The 18227-nt window shown below is 53.6% G+C and overlaps 2 protein-coding genes across 2 annotated transcripts; one reads left to right on the top strand and one right to left on the bottom strand.

Annotated features, from left to right (window-relative positions):
- Positions 1-1911: 1911 nt before the first annotated feature.
- On the top strand, positions 1912-8511 carry DUOXA2 (dual oxidase maturation factor 2; the record flags this gene model as incomplete). Its single annotated transcript, XM_082488781.1, has 6 exons — positions 1912-2058; positions 2200-2257; positions 4099-4233; positions 4418-4631; positions 7638-7852; positions 8312-8511. The coding sequence occupies 6 exons, from the start codon at positions 1912-1914 to the stop codon at positions 8509-8511; spliced, it is 969 nt and encodes a 322-aa protein (XP_082344907.1).
- A 4053-nt stretch (positions 8512-12564) lies between these two features.
- DUOXA1 (dual oxidase maturation factor 1) lies at positions 12565-17271 on the bottom strand (the record flags this gene model as incomplete). The annotated part of the gene is made up of 6 exons (XM_082488776.1): positions 12565-12776; positions 13591-13805; positions 15095-15308; positions 15460-15594; positions 16173-16230; positions 17125-17271. 6 exons carry the CDS (start codon positions 17269-17271, stop codon positions 12565-12567), a joined length of 981 nt encoding a protein of 326 aa, XP_082344902.1.
- Between the last annotated feature and the right edge of the window lie 956 nt (positions 17272-18227).

Raw genomic sequence — 18227 nt, 5'->3', positions numbered from 1 at the left:
TCTTCTGTGCAGGGTAACCAAGTGAGAAAGATTAGGCAGACAGCAACAGAAAGAATTGTTTCCCTGGAAATTCTCTCTAAAACTATTCCCAGAAGTTGCAAAGTGTAGAGGAAAGGCAAACAACCCTTGATATTGTTTGAAAGTTAAATTTAGATTTAAAAAGGCAACATTTTCCTTGTTGCGTTCTGGGTTTTCAATCATTATGTATAGTTGATCCGCTTTAAGTTGCGAAGAGTTGCTTTTCGGTGTCTGCAGACTTGGAAATCATCCTTCCCCCATTGCATCTCATATGAAATTTGGGCAAAGATGTAATGAAACCAGCGGAATTCAAGCGGTCAAGATTTAACTTTTCCTAGGCTAAGCTGTTCATTTATGTCTTCTCTTACAGCCACTCAGACTGTTTGCGGGCACGTTTGCTGAGCTGGGGACCCTGCGGCTGGACTTTAGTCCGACATTGTAGCATCGGAACTCAGTTGCAGCTCCTGCTTGCCAGGTAATCACGGCAGGAAGAGTGCTTCAAGGCTGCCCTTCTCTGGGCTTGGCTTTCCAGGGAAATAGCCCAAAACAAGATTTTGTAAGTACGCATGATAGTTCTGTTAGTCCGGAGCAGAGAGTCAAGAGAAGGTCAGGCCTAGATCGGTTGTCAGCCAGTTGTAAAAACCCGGCCTCTGTCAAACTGTTTGCTGCCACGATCTGGGTTACTGGACAGAGAATTATTCTGAAACTAAGTATTGCTTTATGCTCTGAAAAGTGGCTTCAACTGCCCAGGTAGACTGTTTGATGATATTTATTGTAATCCTCACCCACTTCTAGGGATTTGGGAGTTGCTTTTCAGTGACTGAATTGCTCTGGGTTGGATCTAACCTAAAAACACAATTAATACTGTTTGCAGAAAATGGTAATAAGATCAAGTCCTCCATGCAGGGACAGAATGAAATTGCATTTGGTCATGAGTCATATTAGCCGTGGTGTTCCCTGACTTTAGAAGACTTCCCGGGGTAGTTACATGCAGAGATTCTATTAAATAAGCAAAATAAAAGAACTAAGCATGTAATCAGTTTTGGTAGAAAAGTTCTAACCCAGGAACGGGGGAAGCTCTGTAACTGCTTGAACTGAAGTGTCGGTGGGAGTTCAAAGCCGTCTATGGGAATTACACACTTCATCGTCTCGGGTAACTCAGATTTCTTTAGCCTTGAGACGTGCTCCTTGTATTTGTGTGCTCCTTGGACCCAGATCCCAGCTCTAGGGGTTGCTTCTGGCCCCTCTGGACCAAGCGCAGAAACGGTCCTCCCTCCCAGGCTATACTTTGCAGCTCCTGGGGAAAAGCCTCTTCAAGGAGAAGGGGTGGAAATGGGGGTGGTGGGCTTTGTTCTGCTTGGCAATGGTGGCCCCTGGCTGGGGATAATTTTGCTACTATGAAATCAACGCTTCTCAGTGGTTCCTTGTGATTTTGGAGGAAGGCTACATCTGCCCGTGGTTGCTGGCTCGTGAACTTCCTCTAAGGGCACCCCACAAAGTGGAAAGCCCTGGCCGCATCTTCTAGAGGGAAATACCCATATCAGTCTGGGGAGGAGCTGCTCAACAGGTTTCTGAGCTTGAGCCGCCCCTCAAGCCACAGTGGCTCGTGGTTCCCTGAGCTGCCGGGGCACCTGCCCTGCCCCAGGCACCTCCTGTCCTCCACCGAGGACTTTTGGGTGGCGTGTTTCTCCCCTGGGGAGTATTTCACCCTGCCTGTTTCCTTGCAGTGTCACATTTCCTTGTCTCTCTGGGGAGTTTTGAGGTGGACCTTCCTCAGCTGGTTACTCCAGAGCTGAGCTGGGGCTGGCCACGAAAGGCTCGAGGCAGTCAGGCAGGGCAGTGCAGGGTTCCCCCTGTGACCACCTCTCTCCTGCAGGATCCTGGACGTGCAAGATGACTCTCTTCAATGGCATCTACCCCTTCTACCTGCAGCAGAGGAAGGTCGCCGTGTTTGATGTCAGCACCATCATAGTGATCGTGGTCTTCCTAACGTTCACTTGCAGCTTCCTGCTCATCATCCCGGGCATCCGTGGACGGGCGGTGCGTGACCTCTCTCCCTGGAGATATAAGCATCTGCTCCCCACGTTTTGGATGCTGGGACTCTCCTGGCTGGTTTGGGGTGAGGCAGGAGGACAGCCAGGGCTCTTCCTCCCTGCCTGATGTCCTGCTTTCTCCCTGCAGAGGCTGTACTGGACTCTCCGGGTTCTCCTCAGCCTCCTCGTGGGAGTGGTGATCGTTGGTAAGTGCTGCGCAGCCCTCGGAGGGTGGGTCTTGGGGCAGGATTAAACCCCGGGGCAGGGTCTGTGTCTGGGAAACGCGAGCTGGTACTCAGAGACGTGGCCTGGCTGAGGCCGGTCGTAGGGTCTACCCTACCTCCGCTCTGCGAAGCAGTCACACAGCTTCCCAAAGGGCTTCCCCCATCCCTGGCATGGGGGCTGAGAGCACCGGGAGGTGCCTGTGGTCACTTCTGAATCGAGAGGGAGCTTTGCTGGCTGTAACTGCACCGTGGAGGTTGAACAGCCCCAGCTCTGGTGGTCTGCAGAGTTCCTCTGACCATGCAAGCCCTCCTGAGCTGCCTGCTGCTGAGGAGCACGGCTGAGCAGCTCGGACTGCGGCCAGGCATGTTTGGAGGATCAGAGGACCCTTGCAGTGAGGTGGAGAGAGCGAGTCAAAATAAAACACAGGCAGAGCAGAGGTTGGGGCAGGGGGGTAAAGAACTTCCAAGGAGCAAGACAGGAGGAGGTGAAGGAGATGAAACCAGGAAATCTTCTGTAATAAACGGGACTCGTGGTGGGAACCAGGGTGTGGGATTTCCAACTGAGACAGGGTGATGGGACATGTAAACGAAATCGAGGGGATAGAAGATGCCAAATGGGGAGAGCAACCAGCCCTGACCCTACATCAAAGAAAGTCTCCTGCTGCAAAGGACAGGGTGGATTACAAGCCTGCTTGGAGAGGGATGATGAAGCACAACCTAAATGACTCAACCCCTGATTCGTCCAGGCGATAGAAATAGATATGCAGGCTGTGGCCAGCTGCAGGACTCTGCTGGCTGACACATGGGCCCGTCCGGCACGTGGTGGTCACCCAGGGTCTGTCAGGGGATGTCCAAGTGCTGGGAGATGCCACCACAGCTGCCTGGGAACATGGTGCCAGGCTGGAAATGGCAGAGGGGTAGAGGTCAGGGCTTGTTCCAAAGCCTTAACCAGCTCAGCCCTGGAGAGCCATCCAGCGCCGCTCCTTACAAGGATGCAGCCGGGCGCTGCTTGGGCACACAGGAGGAATTAATTGTTTCAAAGCCAACGTCAGGTTTTCTGCCTGGCGGCAGCAGGGCACACTCAACCCTGCAGCTAGGAAGCGTTCCTGTAGAGCTGCTACTGGATCAGTGCCCTCACAAGTTGATTCAGCAGCCAAACTTATTTTCGGGCAGGTTTTCTTGTTCAGCCTCAGATTAAATCATCACCATCACTTTCAGCTCATTTCAGTGCTGAAAAACTAAGCCCACCGCAAAGTGAAAGGATACCTTGTTCCAAAAAAAACATATACCAGAAATGCTTCAGATTTTTCTTTTTCCCCCACCTGAAATGACTGTCAGAGCTGTGACGGCACTTGCCACCCCTCTCCACTGCCTCTGATTGCCAGTGATCTTCACTATTGACTAATAGTGCGATCCAGGGAGCTTAATATTTGGAATGAAACTCACCCACGTTCCCGAGGCTGAGGAACGGGCTCATTTCCAAGCCCTGTCTCCGGGGGCTGCGGTGCTCACCATGGTGGGTAGCTTGCGGGGAAGTCCTGGAGAGGATGCCCAAGGAGGATCAGGTCGTGGGGTTCGTTCTTGGGGATCTGAGCTCTCCCGCTCCCAGATCCAGGGAGTGGATGCTCAGCGGAGGGAGGACATGAGCTCTGCCAGGGCGTGGGAGCTGGTTGAGGCACGTCCTGGTGGCTGAGTCAGCTCTCCTGCCCTCCTTACACTCCCTTGCAGTGCCGTGGTGGGAACGCCGCCTGTGATCCCCCTCTTGAGCACAGCAAAGCCTGAGAGCAGCCCCTCTTTAACTCCAGCTTTACTTTTCCTGGCAGCTGTCCAGTACACGGGGGACTGGGAAACCGGCTGGGTGAAGGCTAACACCTCCTACAAGTCCTTCAGCCATGCTCTGGTGGAGGCAGACATCGGGCTGCATGTTGGCCTGGGAGGGGTGAACGTCACACTCACGGGTGAGTCTGATGTCCTCAGTTCTGGGGTGGTCATGGCCCCAGGAGGTCTCCAAGTGCTCTGTGGGTGTCCTTGGTCTGCATGGAGGCTCCTGGGACTCTGTTATCTCTTGGGTCCCCATGCTTCCGGCTGGCAGCGTCCAGGCTGTTGGGACACAGAAGGACCTCTGTCTTGTCCCTCTGGCAGGAAATCCAGTGAATCAGGTCAATGAGACCATCGACTACAATGAGCACTTTGCCTGGAGCTTTGATGCAGACTACGACCACAGCTACAGCGAAGGGCTGGAGAGGGGGCTGCCCAGACCCATCCTCTATGTGGCCGAGAAGTTCACCACGCAAAACCCCTGCAGCATGAGCAAGCAGTACCGCATCTCCAGCCACTACGCATCGGCCACTCTCTGGTAAGCCTTTTGCTCCTGGTGTAGGCAGGGGAGATGCAAGGAAGTGGAAAAGGCTCTGCTGCCTTGTCCCCAGGCCTCTGAGATGGATGGTGACTGCATGCTGCCAGGAGGAAAGTCATGTGCATAGAGGGGCCTCTGCAAGGTCCACGGTCAAACCGGTGGCCCTATAGGCACTTTGGGGTAAGCAGATAGGAGGTCCTCATTCTCTCTGCTAGTTAACTCCACCAGGGCTGGGCACAGGAGAGAGGAATGTTGTGCAGATCCTTGCCGTGATGAGGTGATTATGGCAGGGGTCCATCCCCATGGAGGAAGTTGGAGCTGCTGTCCTTGATGGCCCACAGAGGCCTGTTGGCATGTGCAGAACTCTCCCATCCTCATCTGCGAGGCTATTTAATGTCTGGGAGTGGGACCAGATGAGGAGAAGCTGATGCTGCTGTTATTGTGGGGTCGATCTCAACTCTTTAGCAGCATCTGCTGGGCAGCGACATGTTGCTGCTCACTTGGGCTGAGGGAGAGCTGGTCCACAACTACGCAGGGAGAAAATAAGGAGAAGCTATACAGGGAGAAAATAAGGAGAGCCAAAGCGCAGCTAGAGCTCAACCTGGCTGCAGCTGTTAAGGATAATAAAAAATGTTTCTATAAATTCATTAATAACAAAAAGAGGATTAGGGAAAATCTCCCTCCTTTATTGGATGCAGAGGGAAACATAGTTACAAAGGATGAGGAAAAGGCTGGGGTGCTCAATGCCTACCTTGCATTAGTCTTCAGCAGTGGAACTAGCTGTTCCCTGGACACCCAGCCTCAAGAGCTAGGAGACAGGGAGGGGAAGCAGTATGAGAGCATCATGATTAAAGAGGAAGAGATCAGTGACCTGCTATGCCGCTTGGATGCACACAAGTCTATGGGACCGGATGGGCTACACCCAAGAGTGCTGAAAGAGTTGGCAGACGTGCTCGCCAAACCGCTTTCCATCATTTACAGGAAATCATGGCTAACTGGGGAGGTCCCAATGGACTGGAGGGTGGCAAATGTAGCACCCATCTATAAGAAAGGCAAAAAGGAGGATCCAGGTAACTATAGACCTGTCAGTCTAACCTCGATACCAGGGAAGGTCATGGAGCAGGTCATCTTGAGTGCCATCAAAACCCACATAATGGGCAACCAGGGGATCAGGCCTAGTCAGCATGGGTTTATAGAAGGCAGGTCCTGCCAGACGAACCTGATCTCCTTCTATGACAAGATAACCAGAATATTGGACGAGGGAAAGGCTGTTGATATTGTATACCTGGACTTTCGAAAAGCATTCGATACTGTCCCCCATACAATTCTCGTGGAAAAACTGGCTTCGCAGGGCCTGGATGAGCATATGATCCGCTGGATCAAGCACTGGCTGACTGGAAGGTCCCAAAGAGTGGTGCTCAATGGATTTAAATCCAGCTGGCAGCCGGTCACAAGTGGTGTGCCTCAGGGCTCAGCGTTGGGACCATTTCTGTTCAACGTCTTTATTGATGATCTCGATAAGGACATAGGGTGTATCATCAGCAAGTTTGCAGATGACACCAAGTTAAGCAGGAGTGTTGATTCCCAGGAGGATAGATAGATAGATAGATTGGATCATTGGGCCAACATCAATGGTATGAGTTTCAAGAAGGGCAAGTGCCAGGTCCTGCATTTGGGCCACAATAACCCCATGCAGCGCTACAGGCTTGGGGAGGTGTGGCTGGAAAGCTGCCTGGCAGAAAGAGACCTGGGGCTTCTAATTGACAAGGGGCTGAATATGAGCCGGCAGTGTGCCCAGGTGGCCAAGAAAGCCAACGGCATCCTGGCTTGTATTAGAAATAGCGTGGCCAGCAGAAGTAGGGAGGTGATTGTGCCCCTGTACTCAGCACTGGTGAGGCCACACCTCGAGTATTGTGTCCAATTTTGGGCACCTCAGTACAAGAGATGTATCGAGATGCTGGAGCGAGTGCAGAGGAGGGCAACGTAGCTGGTGAAGGGCCTAGCAAACAAATCATATGAAGAGCGGTTGGAGGAGCTGGGACAGTTTAGTTTGAGGAGGAGGAGGCTGAGAGGAGACCTCATCACTCTACAACTATTTGAAAGGACACTGTAGAGAGGTTGGTGCTGGTCTCTTCTCACAGGTAATTGACGACAGAACAAGAGGGAATGGCTTCAAGCTCCAACAGAGTAGATTTAGACTGAACATTAGGAAAGAATTTTTCACAGAAGGAGTGGCCGGGCATTGGAATAGGCTGCCCAGGGAGGTGGTTGAGTCACCATCCCTGGATGTGTTTAAGAGACGTTTAGATGTGGTGTTGGGTGATATGGTGTAGGGGAGAACTTTGTAGAGTAGGGTAGATGGTTGGACTCGATGATCCCAAGCGTCTCTTCCAACCTAGACATTTCTATGATTCTATGATTCTGTCAGGAGATGGTCTCCTCTACCGTGGCTTCTGGAGAGCAAGGGCCATTGCAGTGCTGTTCTCCCCTGGTATGAGTTTGACAGCAGGGATGCAGAAGCTAGGAAAGGGGCCTGGCAATGCCATGGAATGAGATATCCTGGCCCATAGCTGAAGGCTTCCCCCGTCACCAGCTCTTCAGCCAAGTCCAGAGGTGCTGCAAATGACTTATGCCATCCTCTGAAATTATCCCAGTCCTGTGTGCTGCTCTCTGGGGTATGCACCACCCCACATGTGGAAGGGCAGGGAGCTGAGATGCACTGAGTGGGCTGCCATGGCCTCCTTGAAGCTGGTATGGTCTTGTGGGCTGAGCAACAGGAAGAGGAAATCTGGGCTTCTGCCTTCTGGATGTAGCAGTGTGAGCATTGCACGTCTGCTTGCTCAGCCTGGGAGGCCAAGAATCACTCCAGCCTGCCCACAGAGCTTCTTGGTCTCATACAATGCAACCTGGAGCCCAGATTCCTCCTCCCACATGGAAATCCTCACATACAGCATTCTAGTCTGTGGCACCTGCACAACTCATCTGTCGGTCTTCTCTTGCCTCCAGGGTGGCCTTTTGTACTTGGCTCATCTCCAACATGCTCTTCTCCATGCCCGTCCTAGTTTATGGAGGCTACATGCTCCTGGTCACAGGGGCCTTCATGATCTTTTCGTTGCTCTCGTTCTCCACTGTGAGGAACTCCCCGATGTGTCCGATCCAGTTTGGGACCGCAACTCTGCACATAGGCTATGGGGGATCTTTCTGGCTCACACTCGCAATTGGTAAGGACACCAAGCTACATCAGGGCAGACCACCTTGTCCCTCTGGGTGTGCAAGAGTCCCAGTGCTTTCCCTCCCCAGAAATGGATGCGAGAGAGGTTGGGCAGTGCATCCCACCAGAGCCCCAGCCTTTGCCTTGGCAAAGCAGATCCTGGCAGAGATTAGGGGGGGCGGGGGCTGGCAGAGGGGGAATACCATCCCCATCTCAAGGGTGGTGGAGGGATTTTGGTCCCTGAGGTGCAGTAACGCAAGGAGATGGGGATCACTTCCCTGGGTTTTAAGACCCACGCCTGGGTCTTAAGATGCTCAGCACAGCAGCTGAAGCCACCCCATATAGTAGAAGGCCATCTTCTGTAAGAGAAGGCATTGTCCCCTGGCAGGGAGCTGTCAGAGGAGGGGTGTGGGGTGGGAAGCATGATAGTGTTTACAGGGATGATCTCGGAGAGTACGTTGTCTTCCAGGCTTGCTCTGTTTTGTGGCTGGGATCACCGTTGTCGCACTGCACTACTTCAACTTGGACCTACTGAAAACTTTCTTTGATCTCCGTGAGGACAACACAGAGGACTACCAGGAAATGACCGAAGTGTACGTCAACCCTCATTTTCTGAACAAAGGACTGTGCCTTCCTCAGCCCTCCAAACTCAATCCCAACAGCATCTAGAAGAAAGTGTTTCCCACTCCTTCCCTGAAGAGGGGTCAAAAGGGCAGAGCACAAACCTTCCTTCACATCCCCAGAGATTCCCCATCCAACTGCCTTTGAAGAGTGCACGAGTCCACGCTGGGATGGGTACTTCCTGAGAAGAACCTTTGCACACTGTATCTCCCTGACCGTGCCCCCTGGAAAAGGACAGGCTTTGCAGAGAGCCGTCAGGCTGCAATTGGAGCAGATCGCAGCTCCAGCGGCTTGAGCTGCACACTCACCTGGGGATCTCTGTCCCAGGGGAAATGCCCTTCCTGCTCCATGCCCTGGCACAGCTTGGTGCAGTGAGTCTCTGATGACCAGTTCCCCCACCAGAAGCTGATTTCTCACGGGGAGCACCCGTGGCTCCAAAAGCCAGTGATTAAACCTGCTCATTTCTTTCCCGAGCACTGATGTTTAGTGTAGATCTTTAGGTGTACCTCGGGAAGCCAGGCACAGACCCAGACTCCATCAGGCTGGATGCTGTGCGAGCTAGAGTAAAAAAAGAAATAAAGACTGAGCAAATGTACAACGGAGTTTGCCGGGAGGGATGTGGTGATGTGATTATTTTCACTTTCAAACTTGAGCCATGTTAGATAAGACTTGTAGCCCAGCGTGGGCCAAAAAGGTGCCACAAGAAAGGAAGGAGAGAGAAGAATGAAGTTACCCCCATCCAGCTGGAGCACGTTGGAGCTGCCTGGGCTCACCACGAAGTGCAAGCCCGAGGCCAGGAGGCGGACCCGGCCAAGGTGAGAAATGAAGTGCATCAAGTTGTGTTATTACAAACAGAAGATGAGCTCTGACACCAAACTCACTGGCCCGATGAAGTCTCCATGGGCAAGCATGAGATCACTGTATCAGAGTGCTGGGGAGCTGGGCAGCCTCGGTCTAATTAATTGTAAAGGACATAATTTCAGTATTTTGTCTCTTTTCTTTCTGAGAACAGAGACTCGCCGTTAAGTTACTTACTTCTTTCAAGTGATATTTGTGTTCCACTGATGTGATTTGTTATTACTATTTTCAATAAAACTTTATTAAAAACCCGCTCCTTTGAAACACGTTAGGGCATTCGGATGGCTTGTGAGTCCCCAGCAGCAGCATCCTTCCTGTGGGGGTAGCTGCCTCCAAGTAAGGAGAAGGTTCCCTGGCACATGTCAAGGTGAGCCGTTGAGAAACTCTTGTTGTGGGGAGTAGCATGCTGTAGGAATGTAGAAGAGCGTAAAAAGTACTTTAACTAGCCGAGCAGCAGGACAAAAGCCATAAGATTAAACCAACAAAACTCCCTCAGGAAAAGGAGGATCCTTTCTCCTGCCTTTCTTGCATCCAGACATGTCAGGTCCGGAGGCATCGTGGGAAGATGCTACAACCAACCACAAGTTATTGGTGCCGGTGTGGGACAGATCCTGTGTCCTGAAAGCACAGGAGAGTGGGGGGGTTCCCATCCTTTCTGCCACCACATCTGGCACTCTCCAGCTTCATCTCCTGCATGATCGCCCCCCAATAGCATCCTCGCCAGAAGAAAAGATTTGGCTTGTTGCATCAGACATGCAGGGGCGTGAACCCAAATTAACAAAACGTAAACAGAATTCGATCTGTTTGAAGCACAGAGACACCAGATCTCTGAGTGTCTTGCCCGCTTCCTAGCACACACAGGATGGCCGGGGCTTCCGCAGCAGACCTTGCATGGGGCCAACTGAGCAGTGGCGATGACGTGATGGGGGATGCAAAAACCCCTTCACACGTTGTGTCTCACGCAGAGCAGGGCGTCAGGACAACAGGGACTGGCAGTGGCACAGGGGCTGGCCACCTGCGAGGAGACCCCTTCCCTTGCCACCACAGGGAGGTGCATACATGAGGGCCATTGCTCAGGGATGATGATTTTGCCTCACTACATGTGGTCATAGCAGTTTCTTCACATGCACAATAAGAGCTGTGGCTGTGCGGCCCCCAGGTTGTGCTGCTGCAGGTCCTACCTCCTCTGTCCACCACAGCTCCCACAGTTTCCTGGCTGGACCGAGCTGTTCTTGGACAACAAAACATACAATAATTGCCATTAAAACCCTGGCTCTCAGCCCAGGCTGCTTCTGGCCCTGCGTCTAACCAGAGAGCCAGTGCCAGCAATGGAGCAAACACCGTAAGCGTCTCAGGGAGCACACACAGCCTGGGGCTCTGCAAGGACCGTGGTCCCCATGCCTGGAGGCACTCATTGCACCAGGGCATGCAGCCACCACGCCATCTAGCAGGCAGCAGAGCTGGCCTCTCCCCTGCCCCCCGGGCTGGGCTGCAAGGGGGAACACACCAGGGAAAGGCAGAGATTTGTGAGGGCTGAATTTCAATTCAACAAAAAAAAGGGGCTTGTTGCACCTTGAGTCTAGTCCATCCGTAGGCCAAAGCATCTCCTGGTAGATGCTGTTGGGAACACCCTGGCTGAGGTCTCCCCCAGGCCCAAGGAGCTCAGCTCCAACCGATTTTAAAATGCCTGTTGGGTCCTCTAGGTCCTCATTGAAGGCTCTTCCATCCAAAGTGGGATGGGACAGGATGCCATGTCTGAACACCCCCTCCCCAGAGGGCTTGCCCCATGGTGTTCCCTCTGCAAACCTCTCTGCTAGGCAGGGAACTGCTCCCATCAAACCTCCGATGCCCTATTTACTGCATGTTGACTTGCCTTTATTGCCCTGCGCTGACTAGCTGTGGTCAGATGCCCCATACGGGGCCACAAAAGGGCTCTGTCTTTGCCTTCTTCCCTTCCCGGTGGCTGCCATGTCACAGCAACAGAGCGTCCCCAGCCTGCCAGCCCTCAGAGGGACACCTCTATCAATAGACAAGAGAAAGACCAGGTCCAACTTATTTTATTGAGATAGAGGGGAAAATAAGTGAGCATGAAACAGAAAATAAAAATTAAAATAAAATAAAAGCGTGTTACAAAACCTGCACAGAGTTAAAGGGGTGCAAACCTGAAATGTGCTCCCCTCCCTGCGTGGGCAAGAAGGAACTTGCTAGCTGTCAGCAGCCAGGAGTGGGCGGCCGCATCCACCTCGGGTGTGCAGGATTTCAGTGTCGCGTGCTCCACGACACGCGTATTTCCACGGCTGAGCAAGAGGAAACCAAGCCTCCTGGACTGGGTGTGATGCTCACCTCTTGCCCATTGATCACAGCCGCTCTCCTGTAGCACATCCATTCCCATCTCCTCCTTTCCTTCCCTCCCACCGAAATGTTTTGTCTTTCTTTCAGAGGGCTGCGAGAACACCCATAACTCACAGGCTGCTCACAGACTGGTGGCTGTGGTTTTGGGTGTTTATAAGCACTGTAAGAAGCAGGAGCCAACCAACCAACTCCCTGACTGTGTCCTTTCCAGCCCAAGGTACAGCCCAGCACATCTCAGACTTACATCAATCTTGAGCTGTGGGGTGTCAGGATGGGTTTGAAATCCAGCAGGCCTCCAAGGTCTGGTACCTCAAGCATCCTAATAAATCATGGGTGCCCTTGCCAACCTGGTCTTCACACCAGACCAAGAGGAGGTGCTGGATAGAGGGCATCCTGGTGAGCACAGCTCTACTTGCTCTTCCTGACTGCTGGTGGAAAGACCATCCCTGGGCAGAAGGGGCTTCTCGAGGTCTTCAGGGTGGGGGTGCTGTTGCGGGGGCTCTGCTTCTCCTCTGGTTCATATCTATGCATCTGCAGTTATTTGGTTTTTCTCCAGTTTGCTCCAGTTTAGTCTCTGTATCTTAGGACCCTTAGGCTTTGTTGGGGATGGACTAAGGGGAAGGGCAGTAGCCCAGTGCCTGTAACTGGACAGCCAGGGCATGGATTCTCTTCACCCTGAAAGCTCTTCCAGCTGCTGGTGAGTAAAACGATGGGGAAAAAAAAAAAAAAAAGAGGGCAAACTATTGTATTTGAGACACCTTTCCAGACTTGGATATTCTCATCACCCAGCTCTTGTCATGTCTCTTCCCACCAGGGCTACTGGCGGGGTTGGACCGTAGCATGAACTCAGGAGGGTTGTCCTTTGGCTTTGCCCTACCTCCCGCTGGTGCCTTACAGCTGGGTGGCTGTCACCTCGCAAAGCTCACCCAGAGGGACCATCAGCACGTCCTGAGCAGAGGAGCTGGGCTCAGCTGACAGGTAGGACTTGTCCCACACCTCCTCTTCTCCCTTTCCCTCATCCAGGTTAAAGACAAGCTTCAGCTTCTCTGGCTGCATGGAGTTCAGGGTGATGACACCCAGACCCAGCAGCAGGCACAGCAGCCCTGCAACACATAGCGTGGGGAAACGTGTTAGCACCTCCACCCTGCTGCGTCCCAGTCCCATCCATAGCTGATTGGAGGCCAACGGCACGTGGCATCACACAGGAGGTGGTGTTTCCCTCTCTATATCTGGACTCTGCCATCAGTTTGGGCTCCCCAGTACAAAAGAGAAGTCTCTTGGCAGGTGGCCAAGAGACTTGGGGCTGGAGCCCACCATGTGTGGGGAAAGGCTGGAGGAGCTGGGCTTGTTTAGCCTGAAAAAGAGGGGTCTTCAGGGGGACTTAATTGCCATCTTCAATTACTGAAAAAGAGCCAGTCTCTTTTCAGAGTTGCACAGTCGTAACATGGGAAATTCTGGATTGATAAAAGGAAATAATTGCTGCCCATGAGTGGGACAGCTGTGGGGCAGGTCCTGAAAGGCAGAGGGGGATCTCCAGCCATGGGGGCATCCACCACCAGACTGAACAAGGCTGATGTGGCTTTAAGGTTAGCCCTGCTCTGGGCAAGAGTTGGGAGAGAGACTCCCAAGGGTCCTTCCAGGCCAGATATTTCCCTGACTCTGCGATTCATGACTTTCATGGCACTCCTCTGGGCACACCTCCACTCAGATAACTTTGGCCACTCAGATCTCCTGGCTGCTCAGCTCCTTTTGCCCCCAGTCTCGGTGATGCTATCCTAAATTTTTGTATGCCATTTAAAAAAACCCAACCATTTTCTGTGACCAGCCATGGAGACAGAAGAGATGAGGTGCTATTGGGGCATCACCAAGAGTCATCGCTGCAGGGATGGAGAACCCAAGAGCAAGCGGAGCACTCACCTGTCGCTAATGTCAGCCAAAAGGATCCACCATAGTCTGTTTTCAAGGAAGCTGGGCCAAACTGGATGGGGCACTTCAGGGTGTTCCTCGCAGTGAAAAAGAAGAGCAGGGAGAAGAGCATCAGCGCAGCGGTGAGCAGGAGCATGTAGCCGCCATAGAGCAGGATGGGCATGGAGAACAACAGGATGGAAATGAGCCATGTGCAAAAGGCCATCCTGTGAAAGGACCACAAAACTGAGAAGAAAGTCATGCTTGGAACCTCTTCTCAGGGTCTCCTCTCCACATCCCAATGGAGAGATACAGCCCTGGGCAATCTGTTCTACCTGGCCTTGCTTGAGCAGGTGGGCTGGACAGGCTAAGATAAGGAGGTCCCTTCCAACTCAAACGATTCTGTAACTGCATGAATGGTGGAGCTGTGGGACAGGTCCTGCAGTGGTGGAGAGGGATCTCCACACCTGGGGACATTCAGTGTTGAACTTCATGAAGCTACAAGCACCTTGATATGGCTTTGATGTCAACCCTGCTCTCTGGTCAGGGGGCTGGAGAAGAAACCTCTGGAGGTCCCTCCAAATTAACTCTTTCTCTGACTCTTGTGGTGCTCCACAACTGGCTGCCCCCAGGCAGTTCCCACCTGTTCAAAGCGAGAATGGCAACAAGGGAGACCTTTGTTTGGAAAACCGCACAATGAGCCGTGCCCACATTTGATTCAGCACCTGGAGTGAACCCAGCTGCCAGCCCTGCCTTGTGTGTGGGGTTTGGGTTTAGCTCGCTAGGGAGGTGAGCCTAACAAATTGTTCTGATTTCAAGAATAGTAACGAAAAATAAGTTTACATCAACATCCCTGCCTTGAAATACTCCTTCTCAGTAGCAGGAAGGCTTGGTCAGGGCTAGTTATTTTTCCTGAAAATAAAAAAGGAAATGTGGGCAGGGGGCTGGAGTCTACATCCATAGGGGGAGTTGCAAGATTCACTCTTCCCTGCAGTGCATTTCCCACAACCTCTGAGACACGTGGGGATGCTCTGAGACTCCGTGATCACAACATGCGCACGGGCTCTCAGCTTTACATCACAAGACAGCCTCTAAGCACTCTCTTGATGGTCCCTCCTGCTCCCCATCAAGCAGGTCTCATGCCCTCATGGGGATGCAAGAGGAACCCCCCCACAGCTGGTCTTATCAGGGCCTCACATCTTGTTTGGGAGAGGACCTTGCACCATAAGCCCCACACAGTTGCATCTGCTTTCCTTTAAACGAAGAATAACTTTTCTCCAACTGCAATTTTTCATATCAGGGCGGAGCACACAGAAGAGGTCTTCTTGCAGAGATGGGCAGGCCAGGAAATATGAGCATCCCTGGTTCTGCAGAAGGGCGGGTGCCAGAGACCAGCCAAGGCTTTGGCATGGCCTTACAGGGAAGAGGGTGGCTCCATCAAGCTCCTTCTGCTCTACCTGGTTCTTTCCACCTCCCCACTTAGCAGAGATAGGGCAGACCTCTTGCTCTAACTTACCACAGTGTGAGGGACGCGTAGTGGCCAGAGATGCGGTACTGCTTGTGCACACTGCAGGGGCTTTGCGTGGTGAACTTCTCTGCCACATAGAGGATGGGGCTGGGCAGTCCCTTCTCCAGGCCTTCACCATAGCTGTGGTCGTAGTCTGCATTGAAGCTCCAGGAAAAGTGCTCATTGTAGTTGATTGTCTCATTGACCTGATTCACCGGGTTTCCTGACAGATGATGAAGACTAAGGACCTTTCTCAGCCTTGGAGGCAGCTCCAAGATTTCCTGGAGAGGGGGTTTGAGGGCCCACAGCCCTAGTACCCAGGTGCACAGCTGCCAGACTTGCACCGATCCCCTGCTGTTGTGATATGCACTCACCCACCAGTGTGACATTCACTCCTGCCAGGCCAATGTGCAGCCCAATGTCTGCGTTCACCAGGGCACGGCTGAAGGACTTGTACGAGGTGTTTGCTGTCACCCAGCCAGTCTCCCAGTCCCTGGTGAACTGTATAGCTGTGAAGATGCCAAAGGTTAATCATGGCCTGGCAGCAAGACATCTAGTGCTGGAAGCACCTGCCATGGTGGCCACCATGGCCTGAGCATCATCTCCCCCTTCCCAAGGGCAAGGCCCAGGTTGCGAGCCCCAAGGAGCAGAAGCTTTGTATCTCCTTCGCCAATATCAACCCTGACCCATGACCCTGAGAGCCCCACTTGGATCGGTTTCTCCCCAGACCAAGCACAATCCCTAGCCCTAGAGGCAATGGGACTGATGTGTGGGCACTGTCCTTGTCTAAGCACCTGCCAATTTGTCTGGGTCCCCTGGCAGTTGGCAGTGGGCTTTCGGTGACTGCCTTGCAGGTGGTCTGCATATACAACTGCCAGCCTTCAGTGAGGAAACAGATGGGTGCTTGGACGTCCACCACTTGCTGGACCCGTGTCCCAGACACAGACGGCTGTTGGCCTTCCCCATAAACTCATCCTGAGGCCTTGACTTGGTGCTTGCCTGTTCTGCTTACTCTCCCTCATCTTGCTCCTCCATCCCCTGTGTCTTGGGCATCCTTGAGCTTCTCCCCCAGGACCCTGCTACTTACTGAGGACCACCGCTCCCACGAAGAGGCTCATCACCACCCGCAGGAACCAGAAGAGTCTCTGCAAGGGATGAGCAGAGAGGGAGGACAGGTCTCAGACAGGTTTTGCCATGGAGACCTCAGCACCAAGCACGACATTTAGAAATGCCAGCCAGTGACAAACGGGCCTGTCCCTCCCCTGCGGAGTCATCCCACGGTCTATGCAGGTGGGTGGCACAGGGGGGACACATGGCTGGAGCATCGCTGCTGTGGGGTGGGGGCAGCAGGGAGATGCGGGCAGAGCAAGAAGGTCAAAACAGCCCATTCAGGAAAGCCATGACGTCCCCTTTCCAGGAAGAAGGGTGGAGACACTTGCTTTAATAGTCCCGAGCTGGGATTTCCACACTTATTCAAAACTCACGTGTTTGGGCTTGTTGGCAGCTGGCCACAGCTGGAGGCAAAATCAGCAACGTGTCCCCTGGGGAAAGGGGAGATGGCTCTCAGCCAGCCCTGCTGCAAAGCCAAGCACACGACACGTGTGCGGAGTGGGAGCAGTGGGCTCCCAGTGGGGCCTGTTGGCCGCGCAGAGCTCCACGAGCAGTGATGGGGCATGCACAGCGCACACCTCCTTCTTTCATTGGGGTTTTGGGGAAGGTGGAGTGAGGTCTTTGAGCCTCGCCCTGTTTTTCCACTCCTACGAAGTCACTCGGGCTTGCACACAACGAAACCCAGCCAAGCTCAGATCTGGGTGCCTGGTAAATTTGGGATGGTGGAGTTTGTAGTCTCCAGCAGGGGGGTACATGCTGGGTTGAGCTGGAGCTCACCCCCGTGGCTTGCCAGAGATCCCAATGCCCTGGCCATGAAACTGTGGGCATGTTTGCCCCACAAACCTGTTTTTGAGGCTGGGAAGGAGGAAGCATGTGGGATGCAAAGGCGAGGGACCAGAGGGCTGAGGTCCACCTGCCCCTCCACTTACCCCCCTGCCCCGGATCCCTGGCAGGATTATGATGAATGTGGCCAACAAGGAGAGGAAGACGGAGATGATGATGGCCCAGCTGGTGTCAAAGGGGAAGCATGCATTGGCGCCGGGGTAGAAGGGGAAGGAGCCGTTCCACAGTGTCATCCTGCTGCCTGGGAGGGCTGGAAATTGGCACCCAGAGAGACATGGGGGGGAAAAAATCACCTCCACACTTCCACCCCACCCAGCCTTCTCCACAGAGCCATCTCCTGCCCACTTGCCAGCACACTGTGTGTCCTGGGCATGGCTGTGCATGCATCCCCAGTGCCTGTGCACGTTGCAGTCTCGCGTCTGAGCATACACTTGGGCATCCTCCACAGGAGCCCTCCATCTGCCCCGGTTATGTCCTAGGGCAAAGCGCATTTGGAGTCACCAGTCACTCCTCTGCAATGCTCAGGTTGTCCCCAAGACGTTCACACATCGCCGGGCCTCTCATTCCCCTCCTGTCCTTGTTCTCAACCCTGGGTCTCTTGCCTGTGCTCCCACCCTCCCTGGTTCAGCTCTTTACCGAACAGCCTGGCTCCCGCTTGCGGGCGTTCTGCTCGGTGAATCACCGCACAAACGCGGGCTGCACCCTGGCGGGATGCTCCTCGCTGAGCCCCGGACAGAGGTAACCCCTCGCCGTCCGAGGAAACAGGAATAACCCAGAGGGGACAGAGAAACTGCCCGTCCCTAGCAGCCAGGTGCCGGTCACCGCTTGCCAACCCTTCGTCCCAGGAGCCAGCTGAAGGCAATGCTGTGCCGTGGCGGGCGGAGGGATGCTGCTCAGGGTTTTTGCCTGCTTTTTTTGCCACGGCACTTGGCCAAGGCACTTCTTCCCTGCTAGGAAAGGGCTGCTCAGCATCCCCCGGGAGCGGGGACGGTCCCAGCAGCGGCTGCAGAAACACCCGCGCCCTCTTCCCCGTGCTGAGCCTACCTCTGCCGCGGCTGATCCCGAGGGCTGGCTGCTGTGCAGGGCTACGGCAGTGCTCGGGCAGGCTGCCTCCCTGCCCACGCTGCCTGCCTGAGCGGCGGGAGAGAAGCCAGCCCAGCGTGTCATGGTTTTATTTTTCCCTGTGGGG

Source organism: Vanellus vanellus (genome assembly GCF_965231255.1).
Source record: "Vanellus vanellus genome assembly, chromosome: 11".
NCBI lineage: Eukaryota > Metazoa > Chordata > Aves > Charadriiformes > Charadriidae > Vanellus > Vanellus vanellus.
Note: the sequence above shows the minus strand (reverse complement) of the source record. Positions and strands in the feature narration are given on the sequence as shown.